This window comes from Pygocentrus nattereri, chromosome 9, assembly GCF_015220715.1.
Source record: "Pygocentrus nattereri isolate fPygNat1 chromosome 9, fPygNat1.pri, whole genome shotgun sequence".
Taxonomy (NCBI): domain Eukaryota; kingdom Metazoa; phylum Chordata; class Actinopteri; order Characiformes; family Serrasalmidae; genus Pygocentrus; species Pygocentrus nattereri.
This window is the reverse complement of record NC_051219.1, coordinates 31,150,182-31,171,433: the sequence shown is the minus strand read 5'-3', so window position 1 is coordinate 31,171,433 and position 21,252 is coordinate 31,150,182. Positions and strand designations below refer to the sequence as shown.

Here is a 21,252-nt window from a genome sequence, read left to right as displayed (position 1 = left end):
GCTTTTTTTAAAATCATCACTGTGATTTTACCTCTGGCATCACCTGACATTCAAAAATAGCCTCACGTGACTGACCCCCTTTAAGCGATCTTTGTCAGATTTTTACCAGTGATTTCAATTTTTTAAAAATGTTTATGTGGCTTTTAGTTTGAGGTTTAAAGGTCTCTCCACATTCAAGGAGACTAATCCTGTAATAACTGTAATAACAATTGGAAATAACTGCCCGGGGACATCGCCAAGATGGCACACTTTGCTAGAAGGACACTGGTACAGTCTTTTTTTGCAGAATAAAAAAAAAATTAATTTCTTGTTATTTGATACTAAAACATACAAAAAACTTTGATAGTGCAGATCACTGTTAACTCTACACTCTTCATGAAAACAATTTCATATAGTAGCCAAAAAGGGTTCTTGAAACAGTAGTGGAACCCTTTTTGGAGCTAACACTTTTGAAAAAGGTTCTATAGAATGATCTACAGCACATTTTCCATCAATCTGAAGAACCCTTTCTTGAAGAACCTCTGCTCTTCCTTTCTCGCAGGATGTCTTGGGTCAGTGGCTTTTTAGTTGCCAGAGCGGACGACCACAAAACGGCGTGGGGTGAGCGCAATGGCCGCAAGTGGCGACGCAAGAGGGGCTCGTCACTCTGGAGCCCGCGCTACATGAGCTGTCTGCGCGACCCCGAGAGCACGGAGGGTCCGGCCCAGGCTGTCCAGCCCCACCCACATGGAGCCAACAGCAGCAACTTCAGCACACGGTGTGTCTGGCAGGAGGACCACTATGTGGGATCCAGGGCGGTGGACCTGGCTTTTGAGGATGGCGAGTCCAAGAGGATGAAGGAGGAAGAGGGGGGTGAGGAAGGTGAGGAGGAGGAGAAGAGGGGGTTAGTGGCTAGGATTGTTTTAGGGTGCCTGAGGCGACTGGCCCACGTTTTCCAGTCCAAGCAGTTCCGGTCAGCCAAACTGGAAAGGCTCTATCAACGCTATTTCTTCAGACTGAACCAAAGCTCTTTGACCATGCTGATGGGAGTGCTGGTGCTTGTATGTGGGGTCATGTTGGCCTTTCACTGTGTCCATGGACTTCCCAACGTGGCCTACGTCTCAGTGCTCTCGGTGGCCATGGCCCTTTTCCTGACCATGATGGTGGTCTGCAACCGCAACGGCTTCCACCAAGACTACATGTGGATTGTGAGTTACCTGGTGATGGCTGTACTGGTAGTGGTGCAAGCGTTTGGGGTGTTCATGGTAGCCCCCCGCAGTGCCTCAGAAGGTGTCTGGTGGTCCATCTTCTTTGTCTACATCATCTATACGCTACTGCCGGTGCGCATGAGGGCGGCAGTGCTGAGTGGAGCCGTGCTCTCCTCTATCCACCTCATCACAGCCTGGAGGCTCAACCTGGAGGACGACTTCATCTGGAAACAGGTAAGGGACATGCCTTAGGAAAGACAATTGTATTTAAAACTTTTATAATAAGACCTGCATTGTTATAGATCAGTGGTCCATAGAACATTTCTACAGCGGGCACAACCTCAACCTCGTCCTTGTCTGGCAAGCAAAGGGCTGTTTATCATTAGGCCTAATTACTGTTATTTGTAATTGCCAATAATCAATTAGTTTTCATCTAACTGCTCTTTTCGATGTGTGTAGTGGTCCACTAAGTGCTTAGCAGGTGTTTTTAGATGTTATTGTTGAACATAACATTTTTAGCCCCTTAAATAGGTTGTTTTCTAACATTCCCAGGAATAATTTTGCGTTGCAGTCCATGTTACTGAGCAATGAGCCTAAGGATGTAATAAGTTTGGGATTTTTGGTAAAGAGTGCGCAGAAAAACGCTTCTGTACAGATGTAAGTAAAGTACAAGTTGTAATGTACACACTGTGTACTGAGTACTGAACAAACTGGCTGAGAAACTGAGCAGCACTGCTTACTGTGCACTAAAGCTAAAGCTAGGCAACGACGTGCACGATAGGAAAATACAACTTAATTTACAAAAAAAATCACTGTATTAACAGTGATTTGGTCACAAATTCGGCTTTTTTTGTTTAGTTGACCTGCGTGTCTTCACCTGCTTTGTGGAAGTGGTTGTGATTGTGTTTGTGTGAGTGCGTATGTTTGAAATGGGCTAAACTCACACAGTGTATGCCTGGTGTGGATGTACAAAGGTGGAGTGTTGAAAGTGATCGACGGCTTTGTGTTGAACTGTGACGGAGTCTGTAACTCTTCTCTATGTTAGCAGAGCTTCCTTCACTGTGTTTGTGCTTTAGAACAGCACTGTACGCTCAGCTTACATCACAATGGGTATCGGAATGTCAGCATCTGTGAATTTTTATGAGTACAAGTAAATTAACATGGTATCCGCCTGATACCCAGTACCAGCTTTGGTATCGATGCATCCCTACTTTTAAGGCATCACAATATTTCTTAAAGGGCCAATAATAAAGTGGAATGGCCCATTCCTATCAAAGCATTCTTAATTTGCAAAAAATGCTTTTGAATTGAATGGAAAATGAATTACAAATCTATTTGATTCACAGTCATTTGAGAGATTCACTATCAACAGTTAAGATCACTGTATCTAACTAGGCCAGCTAGCACTGAGCTTCTCAAATGCACTATAGGCATGTTAACTCCATTTTAAATCCAGTGACATTTTGTATGACGCAAACATCAGACACCAAAAGGTATAGTACATTCAAATTTAAGGAAAAAATTGTGTAAATAAAATTTCTCTCTCTCTCTCTCTCTCTCTCTCTCTCTCTCTCTCTCTCTCTCTCTCTATAGAGAGCGAGAGAGAGAGAAGAGAGAGAAAGAGAGAGAGAGAGAGAGAGCAAGAGAGAAAGTAGGAGAGAGTGAGAGAGAAAGAGAGGGAGAGAGAGAGAGAGATAGAGAGAGAGAGAGAGTAGGAGAGAGTGAGAGAGAAGAGAGAGAGAGAGAGAAAGAGAGAGAGAGAGAGAGAAAGAGAGAGAGTAGGAAAGAGTGAGAGAGAGAGATAGAAAGAGAGAGAGAAAGAGAGAGAGTAGGAGAGAGTGAGAGAGAACGAGAGAGAGTGAGAGAAAGAGAGGGAGAAAGAGAGAGAGTAGAAGAGAGTGAGAGAGAAAGAGAGAGAGAGATAGAAAGAGAGAGAGAGAGAAAGAGAGAGAGAGAGAGTAGGAGAGAGTGAGAGAGAACAAGAGAGAGAGAGAGAGAGAGAGAGAGAGAGAGAGAGTTAAGATTCCCTGCTGTAACTATTGTTAATTACGTTGTAGTGAGCCTTCTAATAGTGTTATTAAGTTACCTAGAACTAATGTGCAGGAACATTTTGACATCCAAAGCAGTTCTTTGGAACATGTTTGTGTTACATAATCTTATCACTAGGTTCAGTAACCTTGAGTCGTGTACATTATGTCAGTGTGTGTAAGGCAGTGACACACTTTACATTCTTTCCTCTTTTCAGTGCTAAAATTAATGCTGCTCCTCTCTCTAAGCTCAGTGGCTGTCATACGACAGTGCCAGCCAGCCTGTTTAGCCGACAACTTGGTGACAGATAATAGCATAATGCTGTTTGCTGTCTGCCTAGACTAAGCAGCTAGCAGTCCTAACAAAAGGCATTCTTAAAATTGGATGCACTAAAGAGAAAGTCATGTTTTTATTTTATACATAAAAATATTTACTTATTTCATTAATTTCACAGATACTTAATACATAGTTATTTATTCCATAGTTTCATACATGGTTTTTATTTTATATGTAATCCTGGGGATGTTTTTGATAAATGCAACTGACTCACATGAATGGGCTGCTTGATGATTTTTCTTCTAATCCACTTTATGTTTCAGTGCAAAAATCTGTACTAGATCATCAATAAAATAATCACGGACCTCACATATTACTCGCTCATCTGTAAGTGATGAACTGGAGAAATCTTTAAAAGGTGCCTGCCTGAGCAGAGCCCTGTGAGGACCAATTAACTCGCATCTCCAGGTCTTACGAAAAGCAGAAAGAGAGTGCTTCACTTTGATCTTAATTCTGTTTTAGAGGGCATGCATGAGGGAAAACAGAATTTTTTGGCTGGTTTTTAGGGTTTATGTATGCAAACATTGTAAAAGTTTCAAAAAGCATCAGTCCATTAGCTCCATAGATAGTAAGTAAGCTACAAAAGCAACTTCTGAGTGAGATGTTTTTGCGATGGCACAGAAAACAACAGTTACATGCGCATATGCACATATTCAGCACATATTGCCCCACCTCCCCAGGAGCTTTTTAATATACATATATATTGCTGTTGTTCTTCTTAGTTTTTGACATAAGATCATGATGAATGGCCCAAATGAAACAGCCCCAATTTACTTCAACTGACATACATATTACACACTCAGGCCAGTCAAGTTCTTCCACACCAAACTCACTCATCCATGTCTTTATGGAACTTGCTTTGTGCACTGGTTTGTGTACAAATTGTGCAAAATCTCTTGGTCTGCTGAAGCTTTAAGAGTTCCTTTCACTAGAACTAAGGGTCCGAGCCCAACTCCTGAAAAACAACCACATGCCATAATCCCCCCTCCACCAAACTTTGCACTTTTTGCATTTTACACTTTACGTGGCCTGAGTTGCTATTGTTCCCAAACACTTCCCCTTTGTTATAATACCACTGACAGTTGACTGTGGAATATTTAATAACGAAGAAATTTCATGACTGGACTAGTTGCACAGGTGGCATCCTCTCACGGTACCACGCTGGAGTGACCCATTCTTTCACAAATGATGATGGCACACCTGAATTCAATGATTTGTATGGGCAAGTGAATACTTTTGGGGGGAGAAAAATATACTAAGAATATATTAATTATTCTTAATAAGAAATATATATATATATATATATATATATATATATATATATATATATATATACATATATATATAAAATCTTTTTTATTTAAAAAAAAGGAAAAAAATATTTTGCCATGATATGGGCCCTTTAAAGGCACAGTCACAACAACAGTGAGAGAGAAGGATACAGAAAGGCTGAATGGTCAGATAAAATTAATTATGACTGTTTTTGGTACATAAAACATCTAACAGTAAACTACCAGAATAGTGAGGCATATGGATCCATTAATTCTTTTCTTCAAAACTCCATCCGGCACATGTCCGCATTTCGAGCCGTGAGCAGTGGGCTCCAGTGCTGATGCTGTGCAGGTTAATGCTGGTTCACTGAGCTTGTGCTTTAGCGGGTTTGTTCCTTGGAAAGCTGAGCCATGGGCTCCTGCTTGGCACTCAGTATGGTGGGAATGGATCGAGATAATGGTTGCTGATTGACTGTCCCCATGTCCTGCAGCATGTGCTGGTAGATTTTCGTCATCGACATTTGGGATCAAGTTCAAACCCTGCAGGCAATCGATGCGGGGATTAAAGTCCACTGGCCATTCCGATGTTATGCTCTCTATGGTTTTGGCCTAGGTGGCAGGCCTGTGACCCAGTGCAGAACTCACAACACACAACACGGAAAGTGATGAGGAATCAGCTCAGTCGGTGGTGTCTGGACAGTGCATGGTTTGCAGCCCATGTGTTACCAGTGTGATCTTTTTGGATGATTCAGTGTCCCAAATCGTCTTTGTTTGGACAGTAGTGCTCTGATTGAGGTTTGGTGGAAGTCCACACCATGGAAACATCCTTTTAACTGTTAAGTGACTTAGTTCAGCAACCTGCAGTAAGCTCTGTGGATTTAAAAAAAGTGAATTTCCAGAATTTTCTTGTGTTTTTATTCTTTCTCTTCATAAAATAAGTGTTTATTCTCATGCTAAAGGATAGGCTGGTGCACAATAACCCACTGGTCTAGATCGGCCAACATCATTGGCCATCCTGTATGTCGGTTTTGGCTGTCGACTGTATGCCATAATGTTCAATGAAAATCTGAACACAAGCATCAATGTAACTGGGATAAATTTACTAAAAAGGACCAATTATTTTTATTTGCTAGGCTGCAAGAGGAATAGACTCAAATTTCCTATTATTTTTATGATTTCATATCTCAGTCACCCCCTCCTCCACATGATCAGTTTCAGGTCCAGCTTCCTCAGTGGAGAATTAGCTCCTCAGTTTGGTGTGTTTACAGGTTAAAAAGCCCTCTTACGCAGCGGTTTGGCAGTAAAAGAGAGGCTGTAAGGGTCCATTTGACTTAATGAAAAGGCATTCAGACGCTCATTCTTTCCCCTCGCCCACTAACGCTGTGAATATGAGGCCCTATTCAGGCCCATCCGAGACAGCGAGCCTGTCTGTCTGTCTGCCTGTCTGTTTGTCTGTATATGAGGGCAGCAGTGTGGACATTCACCTCACAGTCGTCGTACAGCCACAGGGGCAAATCTGAGAAGGCCAGTCATCTACTGAGAGATCGTCAATAAGTTCCCTCTCTCTCTCGCTCTCTCTATCTCTATCTCCTTATCTATCTTTGTCTCATTATCTTTTTCTCTTTCTCTGCCTCTCTACCTTTCTCTGCCTCTCTACCTCCATTTCTTTCTGTCTCTCTCTCACTTTTATTTCATTTTATGGGTTTATCACACTTCACTCTTTCCCTCTTTTTCTCCCTAACTCACTCTGTCTGTCTCTCTCTCTCTCTGTCTTTCACCCTCCTTCTCTTTTTTTGGTTCTTTTTCTCTCATTTTCTTTATTTCTTTGCTTCTTTTTCTCTCTTCTCTCTTTCTTTGCTTCTTTTTCTCTTTTTCTTTGGTTCTTTTTCTCTCATTTTCTTTCTTTCTTTCTTTGGTTCTTTTCTCTCTTTTTCTCTTTCTTTCTTTGGTTCTTTTTCTGTCTTTCCCTCCATCTTTCTCTCTGTTTTCTCTCTCTCACAGTCTCTGCCTTCCTTGTCTGTTTTGCGCCTCTCTCTCGCTTTCTCTTCTTCCTACTTTTCTGTGTCTTCTCTCTCTGTCTCTCTCTCTCTCTCTCTCTCTTGTTCTCTCTTTCTCTCATGCTCTTGCTCTCTGCCCCTCTCTCCATCTCTCTCTGCCACCCCTCTTTCTGTTTCTTTTGCTGTTCTCTCTCTCTCTCTCTCTCTCTCTCTCTCTCTCTCTCTCTCTCTCTCTCTCTCTCTCTGGTTGAGGGTATGAGCAGTTCAGAGGTCGGATGTCTGTAGAGACAATAGTCGTCTTTGTGCAGAAATGCCATGATGGGGTTGAGTTATGATGGCAGCAGAACAGCACTGTTCTGACGTCTACGGATGAAAAAGGAGACTCTTTTTACCCCTTTATTGTGTTTCCTACTCCATTTTCCTTCTCTCACTCGCTCTTTCACACTAGTCTGTTTTTCACGAGTCAGCGTTTGAGGTGGCGGCGACTTTGATTTCCCCCACAGGATTAAAGTGTGAGTTTTGTGGCCATATGTGGGATTTATTCACAGCGTAGCTACTCCATAGCCAATTTCTCTTCTCAGCACCTTGTATGGAGAAAGAACCCCTGCTGATGGCCTCGTAATGCTCTGCGTGTAGCTGACAGAACCGATTGTGCCGTTCTGTGGGAACCTGTTGCAGTGAATGCATTCAATTAAAGGAATTCTATTTGGGAGGCTTTTACAGTGACTAGGGTTGAAATGTTATGATTTGAAAGCAACCAAGTGTCTGATTAAATATGTGATTTCTAATCAGATTCAGCCAGTTTTCTTCAGACATGCGGTTGGATAACACATGACTGGACCTACTGATCTTACCTATAAAATGAAATTACAGCACTTAATAACTGGCCATTTACGAGATGATAATGCATGTTTTACAGTAAGACACTTTTACAGTAAGACACTGAGCCTGATGAGCACACCTACGTATAAATACACTCCAAAGCAAGATCAAATATGCATAAAATATAAAACATGCAGGCTTTTATGTACTGCTATATCTGATTTTTCTCATCATGAGGTAAGATATTAACACTGACCCTATGTGTAGTTTTTACATCTTTTAAGTAATTTTATTTAGTGTAATGAACTTATTCTTTTGGTAAATACCTGAATCTGAAACAAGCAAAATGATCTGTCTAATCATTTTTTTACAGTAGAAAAAGTAAAATATCCAGAAATACATAAAACATTTTATTACATTTTTACAGCTGTCACATGATGAGAAATAGTAGATGTATTAACTAGATTGAAGATGTTTTCATTTGTGATGAAGGAATTTTTAGTTTTTTCTTCTCATTTTTATTTGTGCCATATATATGATGTAATTCATTCGTAACTGTGCATATTTTCCCAACAATATAACAACAATTTATATATGTATATATACATACATATTTATGTTCCCTCTATCAGAACAAAACCTTGTATCTCTGTATCTATTTCTATATATATATATAAATGTGTGTGTGTGTGTGTGTATATATATATATATATATATATATATATATATATATATATATATATATATTATTGTTTATGTAATGCTGAGCATGGCTTGTTATTATTGTCAAAATTATTTCTCAAAGCTTAATATTCATTGTTTTGTATTTTGTTTGTGACACAAACTACCTTTGACAAGAAATAGGAATATTTTTTGCCTTTTATATATAACTCTGATTAAACCAACCAAAAACAATAATTTCTGTAGTGATGTGAACTGTTCTGAATGTATTTGCGTGCTAAGATTACAGTGCATCTAACAATTATAGCATTGAAATCTCTAATTCCACATGATGTTGCATTTTACTGTCCAGCGTGGATGTACACACTCACCAACTACTCTGGCAGCAGATTTTAAAATGTTAAAAGATCAACATATATAAAAGTCAAACATATATATATCCTTGTTGAAGTCCATATTGTTTTATTGCCTGTTTTTTTAACCCTATTATTTGATTAGTGACAGCCCTAAAAATAGCACCTAATGTCAGCCTTGGCACAAAACCCAGCCTACGTAATGCAGGATTAAAATCAAACACTGCATTGACTGACAGGTCTTATTGCGTACATGGAAAAAAAATCATTAGTGCAGCGGTGGAGAATTGTGGCTGCTCCTGTTCACTTGTGTTGTGCTAATCTGATGCATTGAATGTATCTGTCCTTTTCCTAACTGCAGAGTTCTTTCTTCCGTCTCCTCTGCCATTATAAACTGCAGCAGGCTGGCTCTCCTTTCTGCTGCAGCGGAGTGATTGGGTCTTGACAGATCTCGTTTGGAAAATGAGTTGCAACTTGTTGCTAAATAAATTATGCAAAGAATGTGCTGGACAATGTGCTAACCATGCTAGAAGTGATAGTGTGTTTAGTGGACAGTGTGTCTTGAAAAACTCATTTACAACAGCACAGTGCATCGCAAAGGAGTGTAAAGACCAGTGAGGATGATTTTAGCTTGTGTTTGTGATGTATATGATGTGCAGCACTAGTAGAAACAGAGCCTGACTGATGTGAAAATTTTAACAATATCAGTTTTAAGGGGTTCAGAATTCTATTAACAGGTTATAGCAGCCAGCATGTTTTGTTTAGTGTAGATATTTACTGTTTGATATATTTGTGACTTGTCAACTGTTAATTGTCAGATGTGATTCTCACTTATCAAAGTTCTTAAACTCAGAACCAGAAGAAAATCACAAATCCTCTGTAATGGACCTACAGAAAAGGCTCAAATTACTGTCCCACAGTAAAAACAAAACATGTTTTCAAAGCTTAGATATTTACATGTATTATATAATGATCTATTTAAACATGATTATTGAGATAATAAGTTAAATATATACAGGATCATGATTTATAGGTCTATTGAGAGGTGGCTGTTCCAAACCGCGACCCCTAAATTATTTTTTAAAGACCATCATCATCGTCGTCGTTAACTGCTTAATTCAGATAGGGTCGCGGTAGCAGTTGGGAGAGCAGAGAATCCCAGATGATCCTGTCCCCCGCAACTTCCTCCAGCTCATTCCCAGGGACCCCAAGCTGCTGCCAGGCCAACTTGTAGATGTAATCCCTCCAGTTGGTTCTAGGATGACCCCGGGGTCTTATCCCGGTAGGCCGTGCTTGGTACATCCCCACCGGGAGGCATCCAGGGGGCTTCCGAATCAGATGCTCGAACCACCTCAGCTGGCTCCTCTCAATGCGGAGGAGTAGCGGTTGTACTCCAAGCTCCTCCCAGATGGCTGAGCTCCTCACCCTATTAAATACAGTGCAGCCCGTCACCCTGCGAAGAAAGCTCATTTCCGCCGCTTGTATTCGCAATCTTTTTTTGGTCATTACCCACAGCTCATGACCATAGGTGAGGGTCGGGATGTAGACCGACCGGTAAATAGAGAGCTTTGCCTTATGGCTCAGCTCCCTCTTCACCACTACAGTCCAGTACAGTGACCGCATTACTGCTGCCGATCTCACAATCCCTCTTCCCATCGCTCGGGAACAAGACCACAAGATACTTAAACTCCTCCACCTGGGGCAAGTCCTTTCCCTTTACCTGGAGTGGGCATGCCATCCTTTTCCGGGCTAAGACCATGGACTCAGATTTGGAGGTGCTGATCCGCATACCAACCACTTCACACTCTGCAAACCGCTCCAGTGAGCACTGGAGGCATCCATGGGATTCAGCCAAAAGAACAACATTGTCTGCAAATAGCAGAGACGCCACCCTCCGGCCTTCACACATAATGCCCTTCTGACCTTGGCTGTGCCTTGACACCCTGTTCATGAATATCACGAACAGGAGTGGAGACAGGGCACAACCCTGCCGCAGCCCAATGCTAACACTGAAAGTGTCTGACTTAATGCTGCGTATACGAACAGAGCTCTCACTCTGGGAGTACAGAGGTCGAATGGCCCAGAGTAGTAGCCCCAGTACCCCATACTCCCGGAGGACCTCCCACAAGATATCTCGGGTAACCCGGTCGTAAGCCTTCTCCAAATCCTCAAAACACATGTAGACTGAGTTGGCTAACTCCCATGCCCCCTCAGCAATCCGCGAGAGGGTGAAAAGCTGGTCCATTGTTCCATGGCTGGGACGGAATCGGCATTGTTCCTCCTCAATCTGAGGTTCAACTATCGGTCAGAGTCTCCTTTCCAGCACCTTGGCATAGACTTTCCCAGGGAGGCTGAGCAAGGTGATACCCCAATAGTTGGCACACACCCTCCGGTTCCCTTTTTCAAAAATGGGGACCACCACCCCGGTCTGCCAGTCCAAGGGTACTGTTATGCCTGGCAGCTTCCACAATGGAGGTTTTGAACAGGGTCCATTCGGACTCCATGTCCCCTACCTCCCCCAGGACATGAGAAAAGCTATCCCGGAGGTGAGAGTTGAAATCATTCTGAACAGGGGCCTCCGACAGTCGTTCTCAGCACACCCTCACTATTCGCTTGGGCCTACTAGGTCTGACCATCAGTTTTCCTTGCCATCTGATCCAACTCACCACCAGATGGTGATCAGTTGACAGCTTAGCACCTCTCTTTACCCGAGTGTCCAGAACGTACGGTCCCAAGTCAGATGAAACGACAACAAAGTTGACCATTGACCTTTGACCCAAGGAGCTCTGGTACTATGTACACTTATGAATATCCTTGTGTTCGAACTTGGTGTTCATTATGGACAATAACAACTCACCATTTGGGTTTAGATTGGGCAGGCCGTTCTTCCCAATCACACCTCTCCAGGTCTCCCAGTCATTGCCAACATGAGCATTAAAGTCCACTGGTAAGACTATGGAGTCTGTAGACGGGACCCTTTCCAGAACCCTGCCCACTCGCTCCAAGAAGGCTGAATACTGTGACCTGTTGTTTGGTGCATAAGCACACACAACAGTCAGAGTTTTCCTGTCTGCGATTGTAATTCACATTGAGGTGATCCTCTCGTCCATCGGGCTCAGCCCGAAGAGGCAACATGGGGGGACCATGCGGGCCCACCGCCCGCAAGGTCCAGCATAGCGGAGCGGTGCAGTGGGAGATTGCTTGGGGCCCTTGGCAGCCTAGGCCCTTGCGGCAGAAACTGGCTTGTGGAATGTAACCTCACCGGGGGGGAAGGAGCCGGAGCTTGTGCGGGAGGTTGAGATTTTTAAAATGATTTATTTTAAAGTGGCTGACATATTTAAATTTATCTTGATTTTAATTTTGATTTAAAAAAGTAGTTCTAAAAGAATGTTGTCCCACATTTTCATGTCACCCCCGAAACACAAAGAGTTTTAGTCCATAGGTGGAACCTGGTTTTAGCTACACCCCTGTATTTTAGAGCATGTGGTGAGACTACATTCCTGTTCCTCGTAGCCATATGGTGAGCAGTTAGATCCCATTGTTTTGAAGTAAATGTGTCCCAAAGTGTAACGTTAACAATTGTCACTACTGAAAAACATTTTCTGCAAAAGCTTTTTTCTGTGTCTTTTTAATGAAAAGATTATGATTTTATGTGTGATTAACTGTTCAGAGCATTTTTGAGTTCTGCTCAAAATTAGCAAAAATGGTGACTACTGAAACGGTCATTACTGAAACATTTGGTAGAGTTTCAATACCGTTGTGATGGAAGTGACTGAATGGAATGGTAAATAATTTTTTCTAATAAAATGAGCATAATTAAGATATAGGGTCACTCAAAGCAAAAGGATTTTAGTCTGAAGTCCAAGTCAGTTAAAAGTCGGAAATGTGTTTTCAGATCTTACTTTGAACCAGTTCAGCAGAATGATCCAGAAATATTGTTAGTTAGCTGTTATTTTTCTTTCTTATGTCTTAATTTTGTAACAGCGTGGTATCCTTATATAGGTTTGGCTGCATGTTTCATATTTTATCTGTTGTTCTTTATGCTCAAATTGTCATTTCAGCCTGTTTTGCTGTCATAGAAGTGAGCCGGGAATTCTACTATTTTTAACCAAATTTTTGAATAATTCACACAGTGAAATGTAAACATTCAGAGTGGTTTTGTGTGAAATGGTTCGCTGGAGAGAAACGTACACACACATGTTTCTTTATAGTGGTGATGATAGGAACCAGGGGTCATAATGTAACCATTTTATTTTCAATCTAAAATGGCCAGTGACTCTACATATGTCTTGTAAGTTTTTAAATGTATAATACTGATTAAATAGTGGTAACATCTTATTACATATGTATATTATGACTATTTTGCCCAGCAGCTCCATGTAGTACATCTCTGTCATGAATCGATTAAAACATTTTGGTTTTTCAAAGACTAAAAGAAAAAGATGCAGGTTTTAGAAACAGGACTTCTAGTATTTCACATTGAACCACTCTGACTGAACATGTTTTCATATTTTCCTTTATATAGACTCTATATAAACGCTGTAAGTAAGAAACCATTAAATCTTCAAGAGTAAAAGTCAGTGGTTCATCACAATACAAGATCATCATAAATCTGTGGTGCCTTAATATGATACCGTTTTGATAAGCCAGCTGATATATTGGTTGGGCCTTCAATAAAACAAAATTTTGACTTTAGATATGATGCTGAAAATGCCCACTGAGCCTCTCTGCTGGAATCACGCAGGATTAGTGCTTCCTATAGTAACTGAAGGACATCATGTTTGACTAACATGCTGTCCACTTAAACTCTGATTCATCTGTCCATTCAGGACTTGTTCTCCCAACTCTGGAGGATTATCCCTGGCCTTTCTGGCAAACTTGAGATAAGCATTCATGTTCCTTATAGACAACAGTGCTTTCTCCTAGCTGTGCTGAAATCAGTTCCAGCTTTACCCGCGTCTTTTGCACCCAGATGATTCACTGGCATCCCAAAATGTCTTCATTCAGACAGTGGTGTTTTGATTGTGGTTTGGTGGAACTCCAGACCATGGAAACATCTTTTTCAGCTGTTTCCAGCTTGGAACCTGCAAAAGGAGGTCTCCAGATTTCTTTTAGATCACATTTTATACCTCTGAGAATTACTTTGATGGTAAGAGTGACACTTGTTAAATTATATTGTTCAAATTAGGCTTGACTGTATGCAGGAAAAATCAGTTAAAAGCTGAACATAAACCGATTAGTTGTAGGCGGTATGGGCAAAAATGTACTTTGCGGTATATTTAAGATTACTGAGAGTTTCGGTATGTATCACAGTATAGAGTATTTATGTATTTCTTAAAATAAAACCACTTTGGATGCTTAAATAAATAAATAGACTATATTTCTATATACTAAAGAACCCTTTGAAGAGCCATCATTTTTAAGTGTGTAAATATTGTGATCGAATGCCTTTTGCTTAAAAGCTTGAAATGTATGAATTTACACTAGCAGGATGTGTCATCTCTCATATTCATAATTGTTGATTTATTCAATAATAACCTGTAAACTGAACAGTACATAAAATACTGAACAGTATATAACAGTGTAGACTGAAATAGAGACCAGAACAAATATCAGGAGTTTTATTCAATATTTCAATCTTTTTTGGAAATGTCAATAATGGCGTCTGGTTCCTATCACCACCACTATGAATAGACTCAGTAAGTTTATCTAGAAAAGAGCATTTCACATCAAAGCACTCTGAATAACTTCAGCAGACATTGTAACACAGCAGTGTTAACACAAAAGTCTTTAAATCTTATGTGGGACAAAACATCAGAACTAAAAATCTGTCAGGTTGCCAAGCACTGCATTTGTGAAATGACAGACGTGTGTCATGTGATGGACAAGTTAGTCATAATCCTCCGAGCATCTTTCTGCATGAGGCGTGAGTCAGAGCTAAATTAGCAAGCCCTGTAGGCACCATGTGATTTGGAATTAAAATACTTTCCTTCTTTGTTTGTACTGAAAACATAGTGTGAATATGTGTGTAAAACACACACACGTATATATCTGTATCTATATCTATATCTATATATTTATATCTATATCTATCTATATATTTATATATATATATGTGTGTGTGTGTGTGTGTGTGTGTGTGTGTTTGTATGTGTGTGTGTGTGTGTTTGTGTGTACTGCATGCAGTTATATGCAGAATCATTTGCTGAGTGTAAAAAAATAAAACATTAATGTGGCCTGTGCAAAAGTTATGTTTTATTTTCTTCTGATTATGTTAAACTGATTATGTTAAAACTAAAATGCACTAAAAGTAGCAGAAAATGCCATCCACAAGCTTGTTCCATTTACTCATGGTGCCCGGCCGGGCCCAGCCCGAAGGAGTTACATGAGTCTCCCCTCCCATCGACCCACCACCAATGGGAGGGGCAGTAGTAGGGGTTCAGTGCTTTGTGGATGGGGCAGTGTCCGAAGGCGTGGGCCTTGGCGTTCTGATCCTCGGTTGCTGAAACTGCCTTTGTTCCCTATAGAGGATGTATATATTTATGTATGAATTTTTAGGATTATGCTACATAAACCTGGAGCTACGAGGCAAATGCTGCTACCCAAGTACTCAATAGTTCCCCAAATCATTTCTGTAAATACGTCTCAAAATGTCTTTCACACTGCATGAGACGTATCCAGCTCTTCATGAAAACTGCACATTATCAGAGTGGTTTAACGAACAGTATGATTTACTGTCAACTTAAAAAAATGAGCTGAGTGAAAAATGTAGCTGAGTCCTGAGGGCAGATATTTTAGACAGCGGGGCTGTTGTGCTGAATTTCGACTCTCTTTCATGCACATGTAAACATATGAATGCAGCAAATTACATTGGCTATTTCTGATGTTTATTTTCAAAGTGAAATTAGTAACAGAAACAAGAGAAATCATGAACATCCATAGTGTCCATATAACAAGATTTGGGTGACTATTGACTTCTAGTGTTTGTTAGTGATGTTAGCCTCCAGTGCTAAACTAAAAAAGCAATACATGTCTTGGATGATTCTTATTAATTTGTGTAAATGAGTGATACGATATAGATCGGCCTGTATTGGCTTGAATGCCTCACACTCACAGCAGCTCATCTGGAACTTTTGAGTTTGGCCAGAAAGTTCACAGCACACAATTAAACAAAGCAGTAATTTGTTTGAAGACTCTTTTGCATGTTGCAGCCGTTTGTGATATTTACACTGTCAATGTTTTTGTGGCAGTATACTGTCTTGTCAACAGAGCTGCTGAAATGTTTAAGTGCTAATTAAACATGAGGATCCCTGTGGTTTGTACACTGGCTGGTCCGGGTGGAAAAACCAGTTCCTGTCACCATAGGCTGTTATGAAGTTGGCCCAGTGCAGATGCACAGAGATGCTGCTGATATCATACCGTAGCAGATAGCAGCAGAGATAAGGGTTTACGAACAGCTTAGTCATGGGTTAGAGGTGCACGTGGTGCCTTTAGTTTAGGGGCATTCCTTACATGCTGTCCAGTCAGGTGCTCACCAGTGCTAGTGTCAACCAGAGTTTAAATGACAGGTGTTTAGGAGTTACTGTCAGCTCTGCAGTCAAATCTGGATGCACTGCAGTTTGACTGGAATTGAGTGGAGCGTGTTTGGTTGCATACGCCACGAGTGTGGAAAGCCTTTTCTTTAAGAACCAGTGAAAGTGCTACTCATGACAATAATGCAGGCCTCATTGTGAAGGAAATGACTTGTTGATTTTTTTACTTTACAACTTTGTAAAAATGCACCTATTTCTGCCTTTTAATGTTCTGTTCTATATTAGTTGCCCGTTGTCTCAATGCTGCAGTTGCATTTTCTTTGATATGTAAAGAATATGATCACACAAAGCTAAAAAGGTGATTAGTCATGGTGCATGATCAGACGCTATTGATGCTATTGACGTATAATAGTTGTATTGTTATCGGTGAAATATTTTTCATTTAAAAATTTTACTGTAAAATTACAGTAAATCACAGTTTACTAGCCTTAGTTTCACAATAATGTACTGTAGCATATTAACAGTAGATAACAATAAAATAACAGTTGTACACTGTGACGTCACAGTTACCTGCACCACAAGATGCCTGTGATGTGGCTGTGTTCTGCTGTACTCTTACAGTAATAAACTGGAATTAAAATAATTTGATATTTTTACATAACAACTGTAAAAGTAATGCAACAATTAATTTATTGTAAATTTATGTATAAACATTCTTTATTTTACTAGACTTACTTATATATGTTAATTAAATAACACAAAATACAATATTAATGAACATATTTATTCACCATATGGCTTGAATATCTCCAAACATGTGTTTTTTAAATTTCTAACTTTGCTCATTATTTGCACAAACATGACCAAAAATGTATATTTGGCCATACTGAAAGCGCTAAGATTTTTGTCAACAGCTCAGTGTTTTAAACTAACAAGCAAATAAATAATACATAAATAAAGAATTTAATATTTAAAAAGTCTTTAAAACACTGAAGACTTCGCCATCAGAATAAAAACTCATTTTATTGAAATGTTTATGCCTTTTCAATCGTTGTGCGGTATAATGCTGTGTGGTACAGCAACATCAACCTCACAGTAATCTGCAGTGTTATTAGTTGAGTTGATTTCACAATAAAATAATAAATGCATTATTTAAGTGTTTAATATTGTGGAATCCTGTCAGTCCTTAAGAATATAGCATGTGTTTTCTCCAAGACACAGGAAACACCTCTGCATCTCCTCCAACTGCTGGTAATGCAAGTTAGACAGCTCAGCACGCCTGCAGGAGAATACTAACTGCTAATGCTGTTCTACTACACTGCAAAAAATAGTATCATGTCAAATGAGATGATCTTCTTCTAGTTGATATATCTAATATTTCTTATTTTGAGATTGTTGTGCACTTATTATAAGATTATTCAGTTTATCTTTGGACTTTTTTTTTACCTGTTTTAAGTAATTTTATTAAGTAAAATAATCTCACTATACTTGCAGATAATTTTGCTGGTTTCAAGCACATTTCTTAAGACAAACAAAATGATCTGCCAGTATAGTGAGATAATTTTACCTAATTACTTAAAACAAGTTAAGAAAGTGAAAGTACTTAAAACAAGTAAAAACATTTGCAAGTTAAATAATCTTACCATAAGTTTACACCAATCTCAACTGGAGAAATATTGGATTTATTGACTATATTTAGGATAATTTTGCTTGACAAGATACTATTTTTGCAGTGTGGCTAATGGATGTTAGCTAACATTGCACTAGGTGAATTACAGGAGAAGCAGGTCCATCCCACCTGCCTAGAGAGTGCGAGGTCAATTATGTTGTCTTGGACCCCGAGCTATGGATGGCTGTGGGATCAAAATGTATGATCTTTTGACGATAACGCCAGTGCTTAAATCGATGCACCACTCAGGCACTATGAACAGTGGAAAAAGACGCCTTGTTCAGTCCTCTTAAGCAGCAGTGTTTCGTCAAAGAAAATGTGACAGAGCCATTAAATGTGTTATTTATGTAACCCGAACCTCAGCATGTGTTCCTGAGCGTGAGACTGTAGGGTTCTCACAGTGCTCCCCAGCTTTTCTTCTGCGAAGGAAACAATAGTAACTGACTCAAATTAGAAAACAACACTGCAGCATATTGAGGAACTCTGAAAAAAGCTTGTTTAAATGACCACCTGAGTGCTTTCATCCTAAAGCTGATCTAAAACCAGTTCTCATACCACGATCTGTAGTATACTGGACAAGGAACTGGCCCTAGACCAGCAGCCAAGGGCAGAGAACACTGGCTGTGCCTCAAATTAGCCTTCATGCTGCCTGGTGCAGTCTGGCTTGTAAAGTCAGCACAGTGGGTGATATAAATGAGGATTAATGATAAGTGGAATACTACACTTGAAATAACTGCAGTGATAAGAGTAATAATAGCATGTCTAATAATAGCAATTGAACAGAGGATCACACTAAAACCTCTAATAGCAGACTCTGCATGGTGTGCTAATGACCGCTGCTTTATCTCACATTAAATACAGGGGTTTAGAGCAGAGCGCTAGGCTGGACACTGCCAACTGCTACGTATTAGGACTCCATTAATGGAGTGATGTGTTGATTTTCGTGGCATGTAAGCCCTGGGGAATGTTCACTCCTTCACCTCCAGCACCCTGTGCGCTCTCTCTCTCTCTCTCTCTCTCTCTCTCTCTCTCTCTCTCTGAATGTCCCAGTTTCTGTTTAGTTATGTATTGAACTGATAATACGTCTGTGATAATTGGCTTGGTTTGTATGTTATACATATGAGTATAATAAAACATGTTAATAAATTAATGAAGGTAAATACAGTCAGAAAATATCCTTCATTGATGTAATTTTCACTCAAAATGGACAGAAAGTACTTGTTTTTATCATCAGGAAAAACATATTTAACAGATAAATTACACAGTGGCCTCAACAACTGATATAATAACAAACTTGGAGTTAGTGTCCACTTTTCACCTGTATTGAAGCTTCTGTTCTTTGCAGGAGGCTTGATTTTGAATTTTCCAAAGTTCAGTCTTAAAAGTTGGTTGCTTTTTCAATACTCACTATCTAATTAATTCCCAACACATTCAGTGATGTTAAGGTTTGGGCTCTGGGGTGGTCAGTCCATCAACTCTCAAATGTTTTCCTCTTTTGTCTGTTCCCTTTGCTTAGTAAGCACTGAGTTGTCTTCTCACAGTGGAAGGATGGACAGAAACATCTGTGGATGTTGTCAGATCTGAAGCAGCTTGATTTCCTCCTCTCTCTTAAAGCTGAAAGCTTTAAGTGCAGTTTATTTGATGGAGACTGTTTTGATGATCTTCCATCATTGTTAGGAGCCATTTTCTATTTGAATAATTTTTGAGCTCTAGTTTTTTCACTTATTTTCATTTGCCTTTCCTCTTCCTAATTCAATCTTATCTAATCTCATCAGTTACATCTCCTGAAAATGTATAACTTATAATAAACGCCATTCGTGAAAAGTTAGTTTGATGTTAAAAGATTTGTTTTATGCTAAACCATTATGTAAGACTTTGACCTACTGTAAAAGTTGCTTGTAAACATAAGGGAGATGAGGGACCCACAGCCCCCTGCACCCTGCAGCTACAGCATATAGACCATACTGAGCAAAATAGTCGATTCCTCTCAGGAAAAATCTTGTCTCTGTATTTTTTCTGTTACACTCGATTATGGCTATTTAATGACATGTGACTGAAGTATTATGTTAGAGTGTTATGAGTGTTTTTAGAAGAGGGTGAGTCATATCTAGGCTAGACTATTTCATACTGTTGAATCATACAAGCCAATTGAATTATGGCTTATGAGCTGGGGGTGATCCTGTGATATTTGTCTTCCTGACTGTTCGGACTTTGGAAGAGCGTGGTAAGCTGTGTACTTAAGGGTGGACGGTATGGTGATACATTACGTCACTATAGACCTCTAGTATTTCGTCAGCCTAGTGTTTCTCAGTACTTAATGAACACTGAACAACTGCTTCATGAAAGACAGATTTAGACCTCTTATAGAGAGCCTGTACAACAATAACCTGCCAAAATTTACAGTAGTTCCTTGAAAAGTGCATTTTCTGAAGAAATTGTGCAGCTTTAGCAGTTCCCATGAGGTTGCCAGGCTGTTGCTGGTCGGTTACTATGGTATTTTATGTGGTTGCAAAAGTGTTGAAAAGAGGAAGCTTGGGTGATTGCAATGTTGTGCCAGGTGGTTGCTATGGTGTTGCTGGGTGGTTGCAAGGGTGATGTTAGGAGGTTGCTATATGATATAAGTTGGGTGCACAAACATTTGAACCCCCTTCATTCCCACAGGAAAAAAAAATGTCATTTAACAATGAAAACGGTACATCCAATCAAAAAGCTGTATAGATACATTTCTGTGTAACCTCATCATATTGATGCACACTGAGATGAGACATCAGAGATGATCACTGTAGACACTGAAGTGTCATTTTATTGTTCACACATAAATCTGACAATTTTATTTATTTATCCAACATTAAGTTCATAAAAATGTTCTAAGTAGGACTGCAGCAACTAATCGACTGTCGATAATTTCAGTAATAAAATATAATCAGCAGAGAATCTTCTTATCAGTTAGTTGTCATCATGATGTTTTATGCTCCTCATTTAGAGCATCACTGGAATTTATCAGGATAACATAATTATCATGTGCAGCTTGGCTAGAATTGGCTAGAAGTATCATTTCTTTATATTTGCCTTAAGGGTAGCCTTGTGTGTACTCATGTTTTAGAGATTGTTTAGCTCAGGGATGGCAACCCAAACTTTGAGAAGAGCCATTTTGTTCTTTCAACAAAAATCAAACCACTTTGGGAGCCAACATTTTTATTTCATTGAAGTAACGTTACACTGTCTTGGCTGTAAGTATGTCTCAGTACGTGCTAATTTACTAGTATAGGATAAAAATAATATAAACACAAATGTAGACTTACGTTACTCTGCTTTAAGCTTAAGCTCAGCCAAATCCTCTTTTCTCGTAATTCCAGCAGGAAACTTTTCTGCAGAA

The 21,252-nt window shown here is 39.8% G+C and overlaps 1 protein-coding gene across 1 annotated transcript in view; it reads left to right on the top strand.

Moving 5' to 3' along the window:
- Positions 1-21,252, top strand: part of adcy6b (adenylate cyclase 6b) — an 82,639-nt gene that overhangs the window by 5,449 nt on the left and 55,938 nt on the right. Inside the window, exon 3 of the mRNA XM_017707493.2 lies at positions 542-1,421. Within this exon, the coding sequence (XP_017562982.1) occupies positions 543-1,421 (879 nt within the window). The 5' untranslated portion in view covers position 542. The remainder of the gene's footprint in view (positions 1-541; positions 1,422-21,252) is intronic.